At 27.2% G+C, this 17,207-nt stretch overlaps 2 protein-coding genes across 3 annotated transcripts in view; one reads left to right on the top strand and one right to left on the bottom strand.

Moving 5' to 3' along the window:
• The window catches only part of LOC107452245 (tether containing UBX domain for GLUT4), a 30,815-nt gene that overhangs the window by 6,095 nt on the left and 7,513 nt on the right, over nucleotides 1-17,207 (bottom strand). Inside the window, exons 1-9 of one of the 2 annotated variants that reach the window (XM_071181378.2) lie at nucleotides 10,103-10,366; nucleotides 7,397-7,452; nucleotides 7,098-7,301; nucleotides 6,953-7,013; nucleotides 5,389-5,459; nucleotides 4,228-4,723; nucleotides 1,922-1,979; nucleotides 390-465; nucleotides 136-284 (exon numbers count right to left, since the gene is read on the bottom strand). In XM_071181378.2, the coding sequence (XP_071037479.2) occupies nucleotides 136-284; nucleotides 390-465; nucleotides 1,922-1,979; nucleotides 4,228-4,723; nucleotides 5,389-5,459; nucleotides 6,953-7,013; nucleotides 7,098-7,153 (967 nt within the window). In that variant the 5' untranslated portion in view covers nucleotides 7,154-7,301; nucleotides 7,397-7,452; nucleotides 10,103-10,366. Of the gene's footprint in view, nucleotides 1-135; nucleotides 285-389; nucleotides 466-1,921; nucleotides 1,980-4,227; nucleotides 4,724-5,388; nucleotides 5,460-6,952; nucleotides 7,014-7,097; nucleotides 7,302-7,396; nucleotides 7,453-10,102; nucleotides 10,367-17,207 lie in introns of those variants that run through there. The other variant, XM_043039996.3, reaches the window with a different exon arrangement.
• On the top strand, nucleotides 10,543-16,215 carry LOC107452253 (lysosomal cholesterol signaling protein). Its single transcript, XM_016068610.4, has 2 exons — nucleotides 10,543-10,742; nucleotides 13,635-16,215. The coding sequence occupies exon 2, from the start codon at nucleotides 13,668-13,670 to the stop codon at nucleotides 16,089-16,091; it is 2,424 nt and encodes an 807-aa protein (XP_015924096.3). The 5' UTR covers nucleotides 10,543-10,742; nucleotides 13,635-13,667; the 3' UTR covers nucleotides 16,092-16,215.

Genomic DNA, 17,207 nt, shown 5'->3' with positions numbered 1-17,207 from the left:
GCAAATTATAGGAATCAAATAGTTCTATCACTGCCTAGAAAATCTCAAGAAAGGCCTGAAATTTGATAAACATTCAACAATTTTACAAAAGAGCAACAGAAAATAATTCTTATTGATAAATAACAAAATAAATACCTGTTTCTGTAATCATAAAAACTGCTTGCAAAACTAATTTTTCAGGGAAATAAATACGAATAACTGTTTGACTATAAGTAGAAAACTTTTGACTCAATTGTCTGTCTCTCTGTTCTTTGGTTAAAAGAGGCTGACTTTCCATTAGGTTTCTACAGCAAAAAATTAACAAAATTAGATAATATTTTCTTATTACACAAAATGAAAATATGTATAACTTTTTATCAGTTCTTAAAATAATTTTATAGTTATAATACCTGTCTCTTTTATATTCTTCCATCAAATATCTAACATCTTTAACAGTCAGCTCAAAAAACTCATCAGGCAAATCAGCTACAAGAAAAATGCTTGGATAAATTCAACTTTGTAATAAGAAAGAATTATTTAATTGAAGTGAAACACTTGTTAAATTAATTATAAGAAACATTGAGATTAAGATTAAAATTTGAATTAAAGGTTCATATTTATATTAGAATGGACAGTGCAGTTCGCAGTTCGGATGTTTTAATGGGTGTTAAAATAACACTGTGTCTATCAAATAACAAACAGGATTTCATGCATCTGTCGTTGCAATTGAAGAGTCATAGTGGGAGTAGATTGTATGAATGAGGTTGTAAACTAAGTTCAGACCTGTATAATATGAACAAAGGCGCAAACGCCATTAGCGGAAAATTTGTCACTAATGTAGAAAATTTTTTACTATTACAGTACAAGATTTTAGGATTTTTCTTTCTTTTTTGATCTGGTAGGTAAGGTAAACATTCTGAAAGATTTTTACCTTACTATCATTTTGGAAATAATCATTAGTGTATTACTCCATCGTTTTTTCTTCTTTTTAAGATTATTTCCAAAAAAAAAAATTTTTTTTAGTTGGGTTTAACAATAAAAAAAACGGCTTTTTGTAGCGATTCAGAAAACCGGAAAAATCAGTTATCCGGAATAGCGATGGTCACGATCGTTCCGGATAATCGGTTCCCTACTGTACTAAAAAAAAAATTTTCGTCCCTTTTCCGAATTCAAGGCAGAAAAGTTTTTCCTACCAATGCAAAAGCGATTTAAAAGTAAATTAATATTTAAAATCACTCGTCGCGATTCCCATTTATGTGGTTTAAGATCGTGTAGCGTGCTTTGTATTTACACGATTTTATATCAAATACTGCATTTTATATGCACACGATTTAAAGGCCATTATTATGATCTGTATTCAAGTGGCTTCAAAATTATACACCGAGATTCGTATTCACGTGATTTTAAAATCAAATATTGAGACTCGTATTAAAGCGAATTCAAAATCGATTTAAAAAATGTTTTTGCAAATGACATTTTTGAATTTCTATTTTCCGCTTTTTTGATTTTTTTACCAAGCTCATCCCTTTAGTATGAATCAATACAGAATTCTATAAAAAAATCGAAATTTTTGAAAAATCTGATATTTTCAAAAAATTTCACTAAAATGAAGCGGCGGTGAAAAGGTTGAACAGATACAAGACATAATCAATGTGCTCAGAAGAAAGTTTTTCATTTTATCTAAGTCTGACTATGTCTTACACGAAATAACAATGAAGAAGAAAATGAAGTAAAAAGATAAATGAACAATTAAATATATTACACCTCAGATGCTTTATCCTTTGGAAATCTAAGTTTAAAAATAGGAATAGTTATTGCCTTCTTTTTTAAAAAAAAAATACAAAAATGTTTTAATGTTAAAAAAACAGGTTTTTTATTTCACAGTATGTTACATTAAAGTAAATCAATGCGTAGGAAGAATAAGAACTATATAATTTATTACCTTTCTTAACATCTGTAATATCATCTAAACTATATATTACTGCATGTCTATCACCAATCTACATGGAAAAAGAATGAATCAATAAAGAAACAACTATTTAAAAAAAAAATAGCCATAATATTATGAGACGCCTACTATAGATGAAGAGGGCTATGCATGAGCTTGTATAATTCAAAAACTAAAATGATAAAATTTTCATAAACTTTTTAATACATTTAAATGAATGTTTGATTCAGTTATTAAGTATAAAAAATTTATAAGGCATAAAAAATTGCAGCGGCCTGCTACTTCTTTTCTGTGCTTTTGCTTTGTGAGGTCAACATTAATTGTCAAAGGACTTTTATTTAGCTTTGATTTTCTTCCCTAATTTTTATTTTAGTCATCTTGGAGTTTCAGTTGGTATTATACCAGGTGTTGGGCAACATTCCCTGATGGGTCAATGTGATCAAAATGAAAATAGAATAAGTGGGGAAAGTTTACGGTGTTCAGATGACACACTGGGAGAAATTCTATTAAGTCTGGTAGTAAAAAGTCATATTCAATGAATCGTAACTGTTTGCTAAGCACTGTTTCTTGACCATATTCAATTCTAGAGGTGAGTGATAAAAAAAAAGTTTTTCTGACTAATTTTCTTGTTTTTAAACTTTTTTTTGTAAAATTAACATTTAAAAAATAAATAGTATTAATTAAATATTTATCATTTTTCATGCATCTCAAAGAAGTCACAAAAAACTTGCTCAAAAGCCATATGTGGCTTACTGGCCCTGTAGTAAGTATCACTCATTGGGGAATGAGCACAGAATTTGCAAATGTTTGGAAAAAAAGTTAAATTTAATAAAATTAATGATTAAATTAAATATTCCGCTATGAGATAACTTAAATGACAGAATTTCTTTTAACTACAGATATATCTCCAAATGAGCACAGCGAATACTTTGTGCGACAGAAGAATCAAGCAAAGCAACATGAATGAAGCATGAATAAAGGTAAAGAAATGCGTATAGTTTGCATTCTATAAACAAAAAAATTCTTCAGTGACAACAAGAAAATTGACATTTGAAAAGTAATGAGACAAAGATCATTCAATAAAAAAAGAAAATCATTTTTCCAGTAAGGAAAAATATACAAGATAATAAAAGAAGGGAGATAGAAACAAGTATGAGGTAGAAACACAAGGGGGGAAATTGCAGATATAAAAGTAGAATAGATTTTCAAACATTAGGAAAGAATGGGAAACTAGAAAGATCATCAAGTAAATTATTAAAATTTTTCAAGAATTCTTCTGTGAAAATTATTCAACTTTGCTCTTTTTCTACTAACCTTGATTTCTGGAAATCTGTCCATATTTTAAAAAATTCTAGCAATTTAAATAAAGATTCCTCTAACATCTCATTCTTCCCCAATATGAAAATATATTTCAATTTAATTTCACCTAGAGGTTCCTTACCAACCCCCTCACAACTATTTCTTAACTCCCTTCTTTAATTATGTTGGTCAAGCTCGTTCTTCTTCCCCAACTGGATATACCACTTTTTTTTCTTATTATAACATGTTTGCCTTCCTATTTTTACACTGTTATTTTGTGAATACAGAAAAAGTTTCTTGTTTAAAGAACTGAAACTACTGTATGTCAATTTACTTTATTTGTACTCTATTTAAGTTTATTTATACTTTGTTCAAGTTATTTTGCCTTATTTATGCAGACCTTTGTGCCATAATTATATTTTAAACTATCCATATTTTCAGTTTCGAGTAACTGCATAATTGTTGGTTGAGAAACTTAAATAAAATGGTTGAAAAGTATAAAAAATATGTTAACATGACCTCTTGCGTATAGTCACTGATTTATTAAAAATATTACTTACCTTGAATTTAAATATTTAAAAAACAATGCTGAAAACATACTAATATGCCATGGAATGATATCTTAATAGACCTTAATAACAATCATATTAATATTTACCTAATGCAATTAAGATAAATGCATGCATTGTAGGTTTTTGTGCAGACAAAAGTTTTATTTTAGTTAACACAGGAATGAAATTGCTCATAGAAGAAAGAGAAAATATTTTACATAGTTAATATTTTAAATGACTGTGATACAAAAAAATGGACTTATAATGGTCAACTAATTTACAAATACATTTTTACTATCTTTTCAAGCGATTTTTAACATGAATATTTTCAACGTAAAAAAAGGAAAACATGAGTTTAACAAAATTGATTTTTTACAAGACAAAAGGAGAAAAAAAATAAGCACTTGATTATAAATATAGCAAAAGAAGGAACAAAACAGATTATCTTACATAGTTAATGTCTCCTACATCAACATTTTCAATACTTAAATCATATTCCATTTCTTCTGTTTTAGTTTCAGCTTTAAAAATAGCACAAGCACTTTTTCCATTAGCATTTAAATCATGTAAAATTTTATTCTCATTTTGATCAGGAATGTTACAAGAAGGAACATTATTATGCTCAACATCCCTGTTGCTCTTTTTAATATCAGATATATCTTTACTTTCTAACAAAGGTGGAGACATTTCACCAATAGCTCTTTTGTTATTAGATGTTGATTCACATGGTTGTTTTGGTGTTTCTTTAGGTAGCATGCCAGCCTTAAATTCATTTTGTGCAGGCATTTCAGTATTGGTTTTATTCTCTGAACTTTCAACTAATTTTTCCGAATAACAGGATTTGTTTGTAATAGAAGTTGGCAATAGCTCAGGAACTGGTCGTGGTGTTAAAGGGCTAGATACATGTGCCTGACTATCTAGTTGCTCTAGTTCTCTAAACATCAATCTAAAATTTAAAAAAAAAAGCATCTTGAATTAATAAATAACTAAGGAATAATTCATATGTTACCTAGGAATTTTTTAAAAAAATACAGTAATTATTGAAAAATGCCTTATGAAAAATTAAAATATTTCAATTTTTTCTGTATCTAAAATCACATTAAAATTCATATTTTATTTTAAAAATAAACTATTTATTCTATTATATTAGCAAAACAAAAGCAAAGGTTGGAAGCCACTGCATGAGGTCATTTAAAATTAATAATTAAACAAACTAATCACACTATACATGAACCAGACTTTTAAGTTTACCATTTATTTAGACCAGTAATTTTTTTTGGTAAAGAATATTAATGTTGCATCTGTTATATTGCTGTCACTTTTAAGGAGGAAGTTTGATATTTATTTTATTACCAATAAAGGCTAAGTTTTATGTTTCAATGATGATTAAATTTAAGTTGATAGTAGAAAATGCATTATAGAAATAAAGGAAAATCAGAATATTCAAATGCAATTGTATGAAATAAAAAAACTGGAATATATATGAAATTTAAATCTTGAAAAAATTATAAAAAAAATGAGGCTTAATAAACTGTTAATGATAATGATATAGTTCGGTGAAAGCAAAAATAACTTTTAAGAGTATAAGTTAAAAATATATCTTCAAAGTACCTTATAATAGCTGTTCCTTTTGTTAATCCTAGACTACGCAAAGTTGTAGATTTAATGGCTTCACCAGAAATCTAAAAAAGTGAACAAATTTTCAATCACAAATTAAAAGACAAAACACACACAAATAACTAATATTTTAACACACAATTATATTTTTAATAAAAAATTTTTACAAATAGATAACTTCATAAAAATAATCCTATGCAATTTCATAAAAAAACCTATTTTTAATATTATTTTAATATAATAATTATATAATTTTTTTAAATATATTATTAAAAATTACTTTTAATACTATTGTTTGTACGCACTAAATTGAGACATTCACACAGTCATGTTCCTTTATCACAAACTTTGGTAAGAAATGGCATTAATAAATCTTAAAATTCTATCAAAAAAGGTTTTCCTACATAAATAAGTATGCTTAAGTGAAATTAAACTGAAAACGTTGAAGTTTGAGGTATTTGATCATCATAGTAACAGTATATTGTCATAATAGTGCAGTAATGGGACATACAAAAATTTATACAGTTAAACCTTGATCAATTATTTTCATATGTTTAATTTTCTTTATAGTCATTTTTTAATGATGCCATCACAAATTCTATTCTTGTAATGTTGTTAATAACACTAGATAAAATGATTTTTGATACTAATAGATTCCTATATCAGTTGTTTAGATATTCTACCAACAATTAATAAAATACAGTGAATTTATTTCGTTTCGAGAAGAAAAATAGTAATGTCTGATGGTAATGATGAAGAAAAAAAATTGTCACAGTTTGGGGAAAACACTTTAAACAGAATGTTTGATGTTCACGCATCAGTTGATGAAAATGTTTAAACCTGTGGTATTGTTGGTTCAAGAAATAGTGCAAAGTGATACTGATAAAGATGTCAAAAAGGAAATCACAACTGGTGTTAACATTTGTGATAGTCTTTGAATTAATGAGGAATTTTTTTTATTCACATGAACTTAGAGAAAAGGAGCAGCAATCTGTTACTAATGTTGAAAATTAACTAAAAAAAAAATTATGTTCGCTTAAAAGAAAAATTTTTGTTCAAACCATTATTTTTAAACATTTCAAATAAATTTATGTGTTTATTCATCTTTTTTATTTTGCATAGTAATTAGTTATGCAGTGCATACATAATTGTTTTAATTAAAATCATTTTTTTAATAATTTTCAAATCAATTACTTCCTTTTCTTTTCATACATTTTCAAGTTATTATTTTATATTTTATGTTGACACGTTAGGGTTGTATTTTCCCATTTATCATTCCTAATGAATAGTGCCATGAGAAACAATCAATCGCGGTTCTGAAATATTTTTCTAGGGAGAAACAAAAGGTAATTAGAGCCATATTAAATAAGAACTTAAAAGGTACAAAAGAATGATAGGACAGCATTGAGTATAGGAAAAAATGTACAAATATTATGGATAGTGAACAAGACAAATAAATTAACACAATGCTGATATTTTAAATACCAAATTTCATTAATCTTAAAATTTTTACAATTGCATTTAAAAATCTGCATTTGAATATTGTTTTAATATATACCTGTTGGCGCATGTAAATACATACTGGTTCGCTTTTTTCTTTAAGAGTAACTGCATCTGGGCTAAAGTTAAAAAAAGGATAATAATGATGAAATTTTCAATTGAAAAAAATAATTAAAAAAAGATGGAATTAAAAAATACTGTACCCTAAAAACTGTTTAAGGATGTCAAATAAAGTAGATGCAGGCTTAAAATCACCCATCAACCGTTCTCCAGACTCCAACTGTAAAGCAATTGTAACCAAGCAATCTTTTCTTGCATTTTTGGCAGGCTGCAACTCCAACAAAGCATTATTTGGTAAATTTGCAAAACGAATAGGTAAACTTAGATCCAGTGCCTTTTTATAATGACTAAAAAGAAAAAAAAAACACTGAAGTAACCTGGCAACAATGTGAAGTTTTACACAATTTCTCACATGAAATGTTTTGACAGAATAAAAACTTACAATAAATCAAAGTCCTCAGGATTTAAATTTTGCTTACTGCAAGCTTCTTCTAAAACCTAAATTCAAAGAGACAGATAATCAGAACAATTAAAATTCAAAATTTCAAGTATTTATTTAATAAACTATATAGCAGCTTGAATAAAGTTTATTTTTTTTTTAAAAAAAGTATACAACCTGTGGTTGAGTTATATATATATATATATATATATATATATATATATATATATATATATATATATATATATATATAACATAAAAAGCTTCACTTAATCTTTTAATGTTATTTCTTTCTGCAAATAATTTTATTTTATTTTACTTTATTACTCTAATCGAAACACTTTCTCACACTTCGAAATTCACATCCTGTCCTTAAAGCTATTTTTGGCTCAAGTATGCATTAATTAGAAGAACACCTATTTAATAAACCAATAGTAATTTCTAAGATTTCCTTCTTTTCCCTAAATAGAGACATTTTTGGATTTTTTGCAAGATTTTCTCTACCAGGAAGACTGATCGTCGATAGAGTAAACTACACTTTTTGCTTACCACACAATAAAGAATGATTAAATAAAATTAATCTGCTTTCATTAAAATCCTGTGTCTGTTTTCCTGCTTGGTGCAACTGCCATCCTTTACACACACATATACAGGGGTCTGTCCAGACATTTTGTGAAAGGTCCGTTTTTCGTGAAATTGTGAAAAAATTACTCACATTCTTTCAACCAGGGTCCGCTTTTATGAATTTGTGCAAATAGGGTTCGTTATTGCAAAAAAAACTTTTTCAAGGAGTTTTTAAATTGTAAAGATATACAAGATTATGCTCAACACTGTAAAATTATAATTAAAAAAATTAAGTTTTAAAAAATAAACAACAATTGCTGCTTCTAAATTAGAGATGCAACATACAAATGTTTGGTATTTAGCCTATACTGCTGAACGCAGAATATTAATTTCGGAGGAATAATGGAAGAATCGTCTGCCGAACACAAATTTAATTCGTTTACATCCATCTTTCTTGTTTTCTGCCCTGGAAAGGGTTTATTCGATTAACAAAATAATACTGAAGATAAACAAATTTGTGAAGGGTTCAATTAAAAGAAAAATCATTTTGTGAAGGGTCCGTTTTTAAGTTAAAATATTTTGTGAAGGGTCCGGTTTTAAGTTAAAATATTTTGTGAAGGGTCCGTTTTTATGAAAAGATATTTTGTGAAGGGTCCGTTAACGGACCCAAATTTCTTCTAAACAGACCCCTGATATATATATATATTTTAAATGGCGGGTACTTGGGGTTTGTCCCATTGGTCACAGAAATGCCAGAACTGCTACTCTCTTCTCGTTACCCAGTGGGCACCTGTGGCGAAGTCACGGTGTTGGAGCAGTGTCGCCTACATCACACAATCACAAACCCGTTTATAGGGCGAGTCACATTCACACACAAAGAAGAAAGGACATAGAACACAGAGAGAGAAAGAAACATCCATGCTCTGAGCAGGATTCGAACCCGCGTCCAACGGCTCCACAGTCAGATACGCTAACCACTCGGCCACCCGGTCGGCTATATATATAACAAGTTGTGGCCCCAAATGAGATGTGGCGTAAACATCTATCGGAAGGGGCATGGAGGTTTCCTTATTTTTGCTGACAAAGGGTGAGGAGGTGTATAAGCAATTCTTATGTAAGGCATTAAACTCTCCGTATATACAAAATCTTCTTAAAGAGCAAAATAATAAAAAAATTTAACAAAAAATTAGATGATTAGAAAAATTTCAAATGAGGAATATCAGTTGAGTTCAGGGAAAGAAAAAATTGAAAATAATTCCTTTGAAGAGTTTGAGGTCAACAGTTTGAAACACGGATATGAGTCACAAAGAATATTCTACAAAAATTTTATAAAATGAACTAAAATATATACTTTGCTCAATGCAAAGTTACATATTTTTACTTGAATTTAATGCTAAAACTAAATCTCTACAGTCAAAATTAAAGCAAAATCCAGGATAGGAGATTGCACCTTTTTTTATGTTAGCATAAGAAGAAGTGTGTGATTCGTTTAATTTTTTGACAAGAGGGAGAGTCCAAAAATATGTTTACACAATACTTGACTGGCCACTAAGTGGAAGGAAGGAAGCTTCAGGAGGTAAAAAAAAATTATGATCTTTAGTCATTTTACGGTGTTTACAATGGCACAGAAATATTTTATATTCCATTCTTTTCGATAGGAATTTTCACGAATTATGTGTCACAAGTTTCCTCTATTCTGCCTTAATTAAGTGTCACAAAGTGAAAAAATAACAATTTTAAATGGTTCTATTCATTTAGCTTGCAGGATTCTTATTCCCTTAAGGTAGAATGGCAGTTCCCGTTTAAGGCAGATATTTTAAAAAGCATAAGGCAGAAATTTTTTTATGATAATTTTTCATGATAATTGTTTCTAATTACAAATGATAGTTTTTTTTGGAAGCAGTTTTGGATAATTTTATAAATTTGAAATGATAATGAATGTACCTTTAATACCTTTTATATAATGCCTATACATTTTAAAATACCTTTAATACTGTTTAACTTTAAATAAATACCTAAAGGAAAATTACTTTTAAAATTTCCGTCATAAAACTCTAAAGAATTTTTTTTTCAGAATGTCTTAAATTATTTACTTAAAAATTACCAAAAAAAAAAAAAAAATTATTTGTAAAAAAAGTAATTTACCTTTCTCTTTTAAAAATGGATCAAAACAAAATAGGAAATGTTAAATAAAATTTAATAACATTTTCTTTCAGGAAATTGCAGAATATCAATTAATATGTTTAAAATTTGCTAGATTGAGAAAAAAATATTCAGAAAATAATTCATGATGAACTTTAAATGTACATCCAATAAAAACTTTTTTCCTGATTATTTTAATTTTTTGTTCTCGATATTTGTAAATCAAAAATATAATTCTGAAAAAAAAAAAGACTATTTTAAATTAAATTTTTTATTTTTTTTTAAATTGTTTTCTTGCAAGATTCGCTTTATTTCATAAAAACGTTTTTCACGCTTTTGCTCCACTTACTACTTTCTTTCGAAATCTTACAAAGGAAGCTATAAGCTAACTCACCAGCCTAGATAAATATATTTAAGTACTTAACCATTATCAACAGTACGGTCTTTTTAAATGAAATTTCATGCACTAAGTTATATAATCGACCGCTCTTCAAAACTAATCAAAATTTGAAATTGAATGGCATTAACATAAAAACGCTAATTTTAAAAAGTAAAACCTTAAAAATATTGTACATATTCTTAAACAATGAACATAACTGAAAACGAATAACCAGCTCTGTTATATCGTAGTACGCATTCAGCGGTAAGTAAATATTGATAAACCAGTCAGCTTCGATTTATCATTTAAAATGATTTGTAAGACCATGGAGCAGAATTTTTTTAAAATTTAATGTTAACTGAAATTAAAACCATTACGAATGGACTATTTGATCTATTGATGACGTTGTGGTGTAATTACCACTATAAATATTAAATACCGAATCGCCACATATATATAGTTACGCCACAACGTAGTGAGAATTAATAGTGTTTCGAAACTTACATAAGAACAATGACACAATTCTAAGTCAAATACAACATGTTGAATAATAAGTGTATGTATGCATGTAACATTTAATCTAAATACAAATCTGTTTGACGCGTTGCTTGAGAAAAATTTTATAATTAAGACAAAAAATATGCATTAATATTATGTCCTGCATTTTTATGGACACTTTCACAGCATTACAATAATGTTTACTATGCAAAATTAATCAATTCTGTACACATTAATAAAGCTAATTCACTGAAGTTGAAAAGTTATATGAAATAATTATTTATTACTTTTGACTATTGTAAATATAATAAAAATAAATAAGAATGATGAAAACAGCAACCTAATTTAATATTGATAATACCAGCTCTGAAACATTAAGAGTCTTAATTTTAAATTTCTGAAATTTGATGAAATATTTATTATAAAAAATCCTATTAGTTATAATTTTATTTTTTGACAACTATTCTAAATTCAAAATAGTTTCAATCATTATTAAATGAAATAATCAATGATACATAATTATTAGAGTTTATTAAAACTTTGAATTAAAGATAAAATAGCAAAAAGGTATCCAAACTTTCCACCGCTCCTCTATCTTCATTAATATTAGTTACTAATTGTGAATTTTTCTTGTTGCTTATTTTTTAAAAAATAATTTTATCTCATCATAAACTTAAAATAAATAAATTAACTAGTTTTTTCAAATACTCTGCAAAAATTTTTGTGTCATGCAGTTTAACCTATTTTTTGTGAATCATATTTATTTTTTGTGAATAAAATAAAAACTCCATGTTCTTAAAAATGTCTTTGTGTTTTAGTGAAGATACTGATTTTGCTAGAAATCGTATTTTGGTCAGGCGCAGCATGATGCTGCACTCTGTTTACCCTGCCTAGAATAAGCTCTGTATATATATATGTAACATAAAAAGCTTCAATTAATCTTTTTATGTTATCCTAATTAATTATTCAAATCGAAATGCTTTCTCACACTTTTAAAAGCCACATCCTGTTCTTAAATCTATTTTTGGCTCAAGTATGCATTTAATTAAAAGCAGGACATTTTTCCCTTTCCTCTCACTCTATTTCATAAACCAATAGCAACTACTAAGATTTCCCTTTTTCCCTAAATTAAGACATTTTGCGGATTTTCCCTAACATATAACCAAGGAGCACAACTTTTCGTGTTCACTTTTTACACACTCTCATGACTACTCTGTCTAATAATTAATAAAAAAATTTTGTACCCTCCTTCTCTGCCTATGACCCGTTTTAATCCTTCCACTCGGCAAGGACGTTATATATATATATATATATATAGTGATAACTAGCATAATTTATGATCTTGAAAAATTTATGGGGTGTCCGAAACCCATCAGTTTTTATTATTATATTTTCTAAATTTAATATTATGGAGTGTATTTTATTTATTAACATATTTAAAATGTTAATGTTTAAATGTTTTTTCTCAATAAATCAAAAGTTACAAAAGGCATTTTTGGGGGGAGGGGTCCTGTAAGTAAACTGAGTGTTTTTTTTTTAATATTTATCACAAAATTAAACTTTTCTAAAATTAAAATGTCCAAATCTTGTTGAAATTATTCAGTATAAATTTCCCTTATTCCAGTAAAAATAATGATGAACTTATTAATATTTTTTTATTATTATTATGGATCACATTTAAGATAATATTGAACAATCTAAAATTTTCACAAGAATTTTTGTGATATATAATTATATTATCTTTAGTTTACTTTATATTTACACCTTATTAATTCGAAAAATTTGGACCTTGGCTTAGAATTTCATTTTATACTTAACATTTTGCTAACCTAAAAGGACACTATACAGCAAAAGAAACTTATCATGAAAAATTCTGTTTAACCTCATTTGGTCTTCTAGTTTTGAAATGTAAAATATTGCATTGTTCTGGAGTTCAATATTTATAAAAGCAAATGGAAAATTGTTTTGATTGAAGTAATTCAGAAAACTTCCTACTTATAACTAATATTATGGTACACAATTAAAAAAAAAATATTTGGTGCTGTTATAAATTTTTTTAAAATAAAATATATTGAACAGAGTTTTTATAGAAAATATATATATATATGTATGTATATATATAATAAAAGAAATGTAGCATTTTTTAAAATTTTGTTTATTAGTAGTACACATACATAAAAATGCTTTATGAGCTTATTTCGAAAAATTGTGAAACAAAAATTATGTTAATAATTTAAATAGATGATTTTATAAAAAATCTAGTGATTAAAATAACCATTCAATCAATTTGATTTATGTTTTCAACACTGTGTTAAACTATATAGAAAATATTTCCTTCTAGAGCGTAATCTGTTATATCTAGTACTTAAAAAACACAGAATTTTTAATGTTAGTTGCTGCTTAAGTGGCAACAACATTATTGTTGGCATGTGTCTGAATTCTGCCTCTGAAAGAGATGTGTTTCAATCTGTGAACTATCTTAAGTTTCAAAGTAGTAATAATAATAATTACTATTATTGTTTTTGCACAAAACTACTACTAATAATTATTATATTTAAGTCAACAATAAAGTTTCTAGAATGTGATAGTCTTGCAACAACTTTTATACTTATGCAATCTAAATAAATCTATTTAAAATTTTTTTTTTTTTTTTTACAGACTTAAGGATTAATAGCAAAGCAGCAAGAAGCTATGGAAAAGGAGACGAGAATACCGCTACAAGACACCTTGCTTCCAGCTTTAATGCAATGCTTTGGAATCATGTTTTTAGGATATGTTCTTCTTGGAAAAACTAAAATGTTACGCCCTGTTGAAGCTAAAGGTTTATCGATATTTGTGCAATATCTATCATTACCTGCTTTAATTTTTTCTACAGTTTCAACTATATCATTTACACAGATAAAATGGGAATTCATAGCATCAGTTTTTGTAGCCAAAACATGTATTTTTATTTCTGTTGCTTTGGTTACTATTTTATTAACCCATCCATTAAATCTTGGAAAGGCAGGTATTTATGCTATTGCAGCAACTCAGAGCAATGATTTTGCACTTGGTTACCCTCTTATCCTATCTTTATACCAAAACACACATTCAGAATTTCCTACATATTTGTATATAATAGCACCCATTCAATTACTGATTTTAAATGGGATTGGGTTTTTCTTTCTTGAAGTTGAGAAGCAAAACCAAAGAAATAGCACACACAAAAACTGGTTCCATATTTTTAAGGAAATTTTTAAAAACCCTGTAATCATTGCTACAATAATTGGTTTATTATGGAATGTGATTTTGGGTAAGAACATTAGTCCTTTTCTCAGTTATATATTGAAAGCCTTTAGTTCTGCATTTCCAGCAACTGCTTTATTATTACTTGGATACACTATGAATCTCAGAAACAAAGGTTCAAGCAATATTTCACTATCAGTAGCACTAATAATTCTTGCAAAAAATTTAATCCTTCCACTTCTACTGCAAAGGTTTATAACATTTTTATTGCAAAATAGCACAAAAGCAGAAATACAGGCATTCAGTAGTTTTGGATTTCTTTATGGCACAATACCAACTGCACCAACAGCTTATGTGTTTGCAACTCAATATGAAAGTTGCGTTAATGCTATAGCAAAAACAGTTATTTATAGTACACTGATTTCAGCTCCTGTAATGTTTTCGACAGCTTCTGTGATTTCCCTGAATCAGATTGGCGTTAAAAATATTTCATTTTACTTGAACTCAACAATTGGTTATCTTAGTGCAATTAATGCATTTTGTTGCATTTGGTTATTAATGCTGCTATGTTTAGGAAAGCGCTGGAGGAATATTAACTTTACTGTAATTATTTTCTTAGTTTTCACTCAACTTTCAATTTCTACTGGTGGTTTATTATTATTAATCTCACCTGTTAAAAATTCAGCCCTCTTTTATGTTCAATATATACTAACCAATGGAGGAATATATGCTACAAGAATGTGTGCTGTTTTACTTGCATGTTTATTATTCATTTTTAGAGTTAGGAGCCTTTGCTTTATTTTACACATGAAGAAGAAAGTCAATGCCTTGTCAATAATATTTAGTTTAGTTCTTCCTTATGTTTTGGCTGCTCTTTTAATACTTTACAAAAATGACAATAACAGTGGACCAAATTATCAACTAGGTTATATTCAATACATTGTAACTTTTGTTCTAACGTTAGTAACTTTAATTGGGACAATTTCACTTCTTATTATGCAACGGATATACTCTAAGAAAGATCTTCATAATCTAAACCAATATTCGATAAATCATCAAAACCCAAATCATGGAAGAGAAATTGAACCAATAGCTCCTATTTGTTCTGAAAGTGGGGTCAGTGGTTCAAGCTCAAGATGTTGTGATATTGAAGATATAGGTCGAAATTTTCGGCAATCTGGGTGTTGCGGAAATGAATCAAGCAGTGAAATTCAAGATCATGTATGTAGTGCTGAATATTCATGTAGTGTTACTAGAAGGCATGATTGTGCTGCACAAGTGTCTAGATACATCAACGAAAACCAAGAAATTGGAACCGGAATCAATGATAATCAACATTTCCCAAAGCATATAGGATTACTCATTGCATTAATTGTATCAATGACTTTAAGTTTATCAATATGTTTTTGGAAATTACTTATGGAAGCTGTTAATGGTGTTTTTATTGAACTTGAATTTCTAGATGTTATAGTAAACTACAGCCTAGGAATTTCTTTCTTTATGATATTTGGGTTCGATAAAAGTCTAATAAATATAATACATACTAAGTGGAAAATATATTTGAATAAATGGTTACCCAATGAAATTGATGACATAAATCAAAATAGCACAAGTGAACAATTTATTATCCACTATTTTGAAAGATGTCGAAGAGAAATAGTTGGAAAAAAAGTTAAAAGTAATGTTCAGTATCACAATGTGTTTGAATATAATAGTATTATTGAATGGATTTTAAAAGAACGGTTAGTTTCAACAGTAGAAGAAGCTAAGTGCTATGTTAAGTGTCTTCTAGAAGACCATATAATAGAAAAAGTGTACGAAAATGAAAATTTTTTCAAATACTTGAATCTACTGAGGTTTACAGAAATTCATGGCACATTAAATGAGTAGTTTTCTAATTTGTATCATAATGGGCTTTCTTTTGAATATGCTCAAGATAGGCATAAAACTAATGTAAAAAAGTATATTTTCTGTGATATTTTTAATTCTATAAAAATTTATCGTTCAATTCTAACTGAATGTTACAAGTTTTTCTTTAAATATATTTTTCTTTCTTAGCTAGGCTAACCAATCTGATTGTTTTGTAGCAATTTAAATGCTTTATAGTGTGAAATTATGTATATTTGGAAAAAGTACTTAAAAAACTTAGTTTTGTTCATTAATATGGTATAACTATCAGTGTTTAACTTTTCTACAGTTAGTGACCAAACCTAATAGAGCAAGTTTTGAATAAAAAAAACTTTCAAATTTAAAGCATACGATTTTCTGATGAATTAAAAATTATAGGGTAAATTTAACGTATTTGAGAAAACAATTAAAACAAGTTAGTCTTTTAGAGAGATATAGATATGTAAATAAAACAAATTTATTATTTATTTGTATATATATATTATGATTAAATAAGAGTATGGAGCATAAAACACTCTTGAAGCACATCTTCTAAGCAACTGATAAAAATAAACAACAGAACTGACAAGAATAGCAAGTATGCTTTATGCTCAGTTTTAAGCAGACAAAACATTTTAGATTTATCTGTTTATTTAAATAAGCACTCATTTAGTACTACTCATAGATTTGTTGCAAATAATAACTTCAAAAAAAAATATTTTTTTTGATGATCTATTTTTTATAATAATCATAAAATATTTGCTAAAGTAACTGATTATAGTTTGCAGTAATAATAATTCTAATTCTATCAATAAAATTTAAATAAGAAAACCAGAGAAGTCTTTACTTATTACTAGACTTAGTTTCGATTTTATTAGCATCTGTCTTTTGTCAGAGAGATAAAAATTATTTCAGTTAATGAGTAAAGCAGAAAGTTTTATTTTTTAATCTTTAAATTCAATGATAATTTTATTATTTTTCATGCAAACTATAAAAAAAATTATTATTCTAAATTAAAACTTTTTTAAGTTTTATCACAATAATTGACAAAAAAAAAAAAACAAAAAAAAAAACAGCAAATTTGGAAAAAGTGAGGTTAATTTTTTGTTTTTAAAAATT

Source organism: Parasteatoda tepidariorum, chromosome 8 (genome assembly GCF_982258835.1).
Source record: "Parasteatoda tepidariorum strain Cologne lab strain chromosome 8, Ptep-v5.0, whole genome shotgun sequence".
NCBI classification, from domain to species: Eukaryota; Metazoa; Arthropoda; class Arachnida; order Araneae; family Theridiidae; genus Parasteatoda; species Parasteatoda tepidariorum.
Note: the sequence above shows the minus strand (reverse complement) of the source record. Positions and strands in the feature narration are given on the sequence as shown.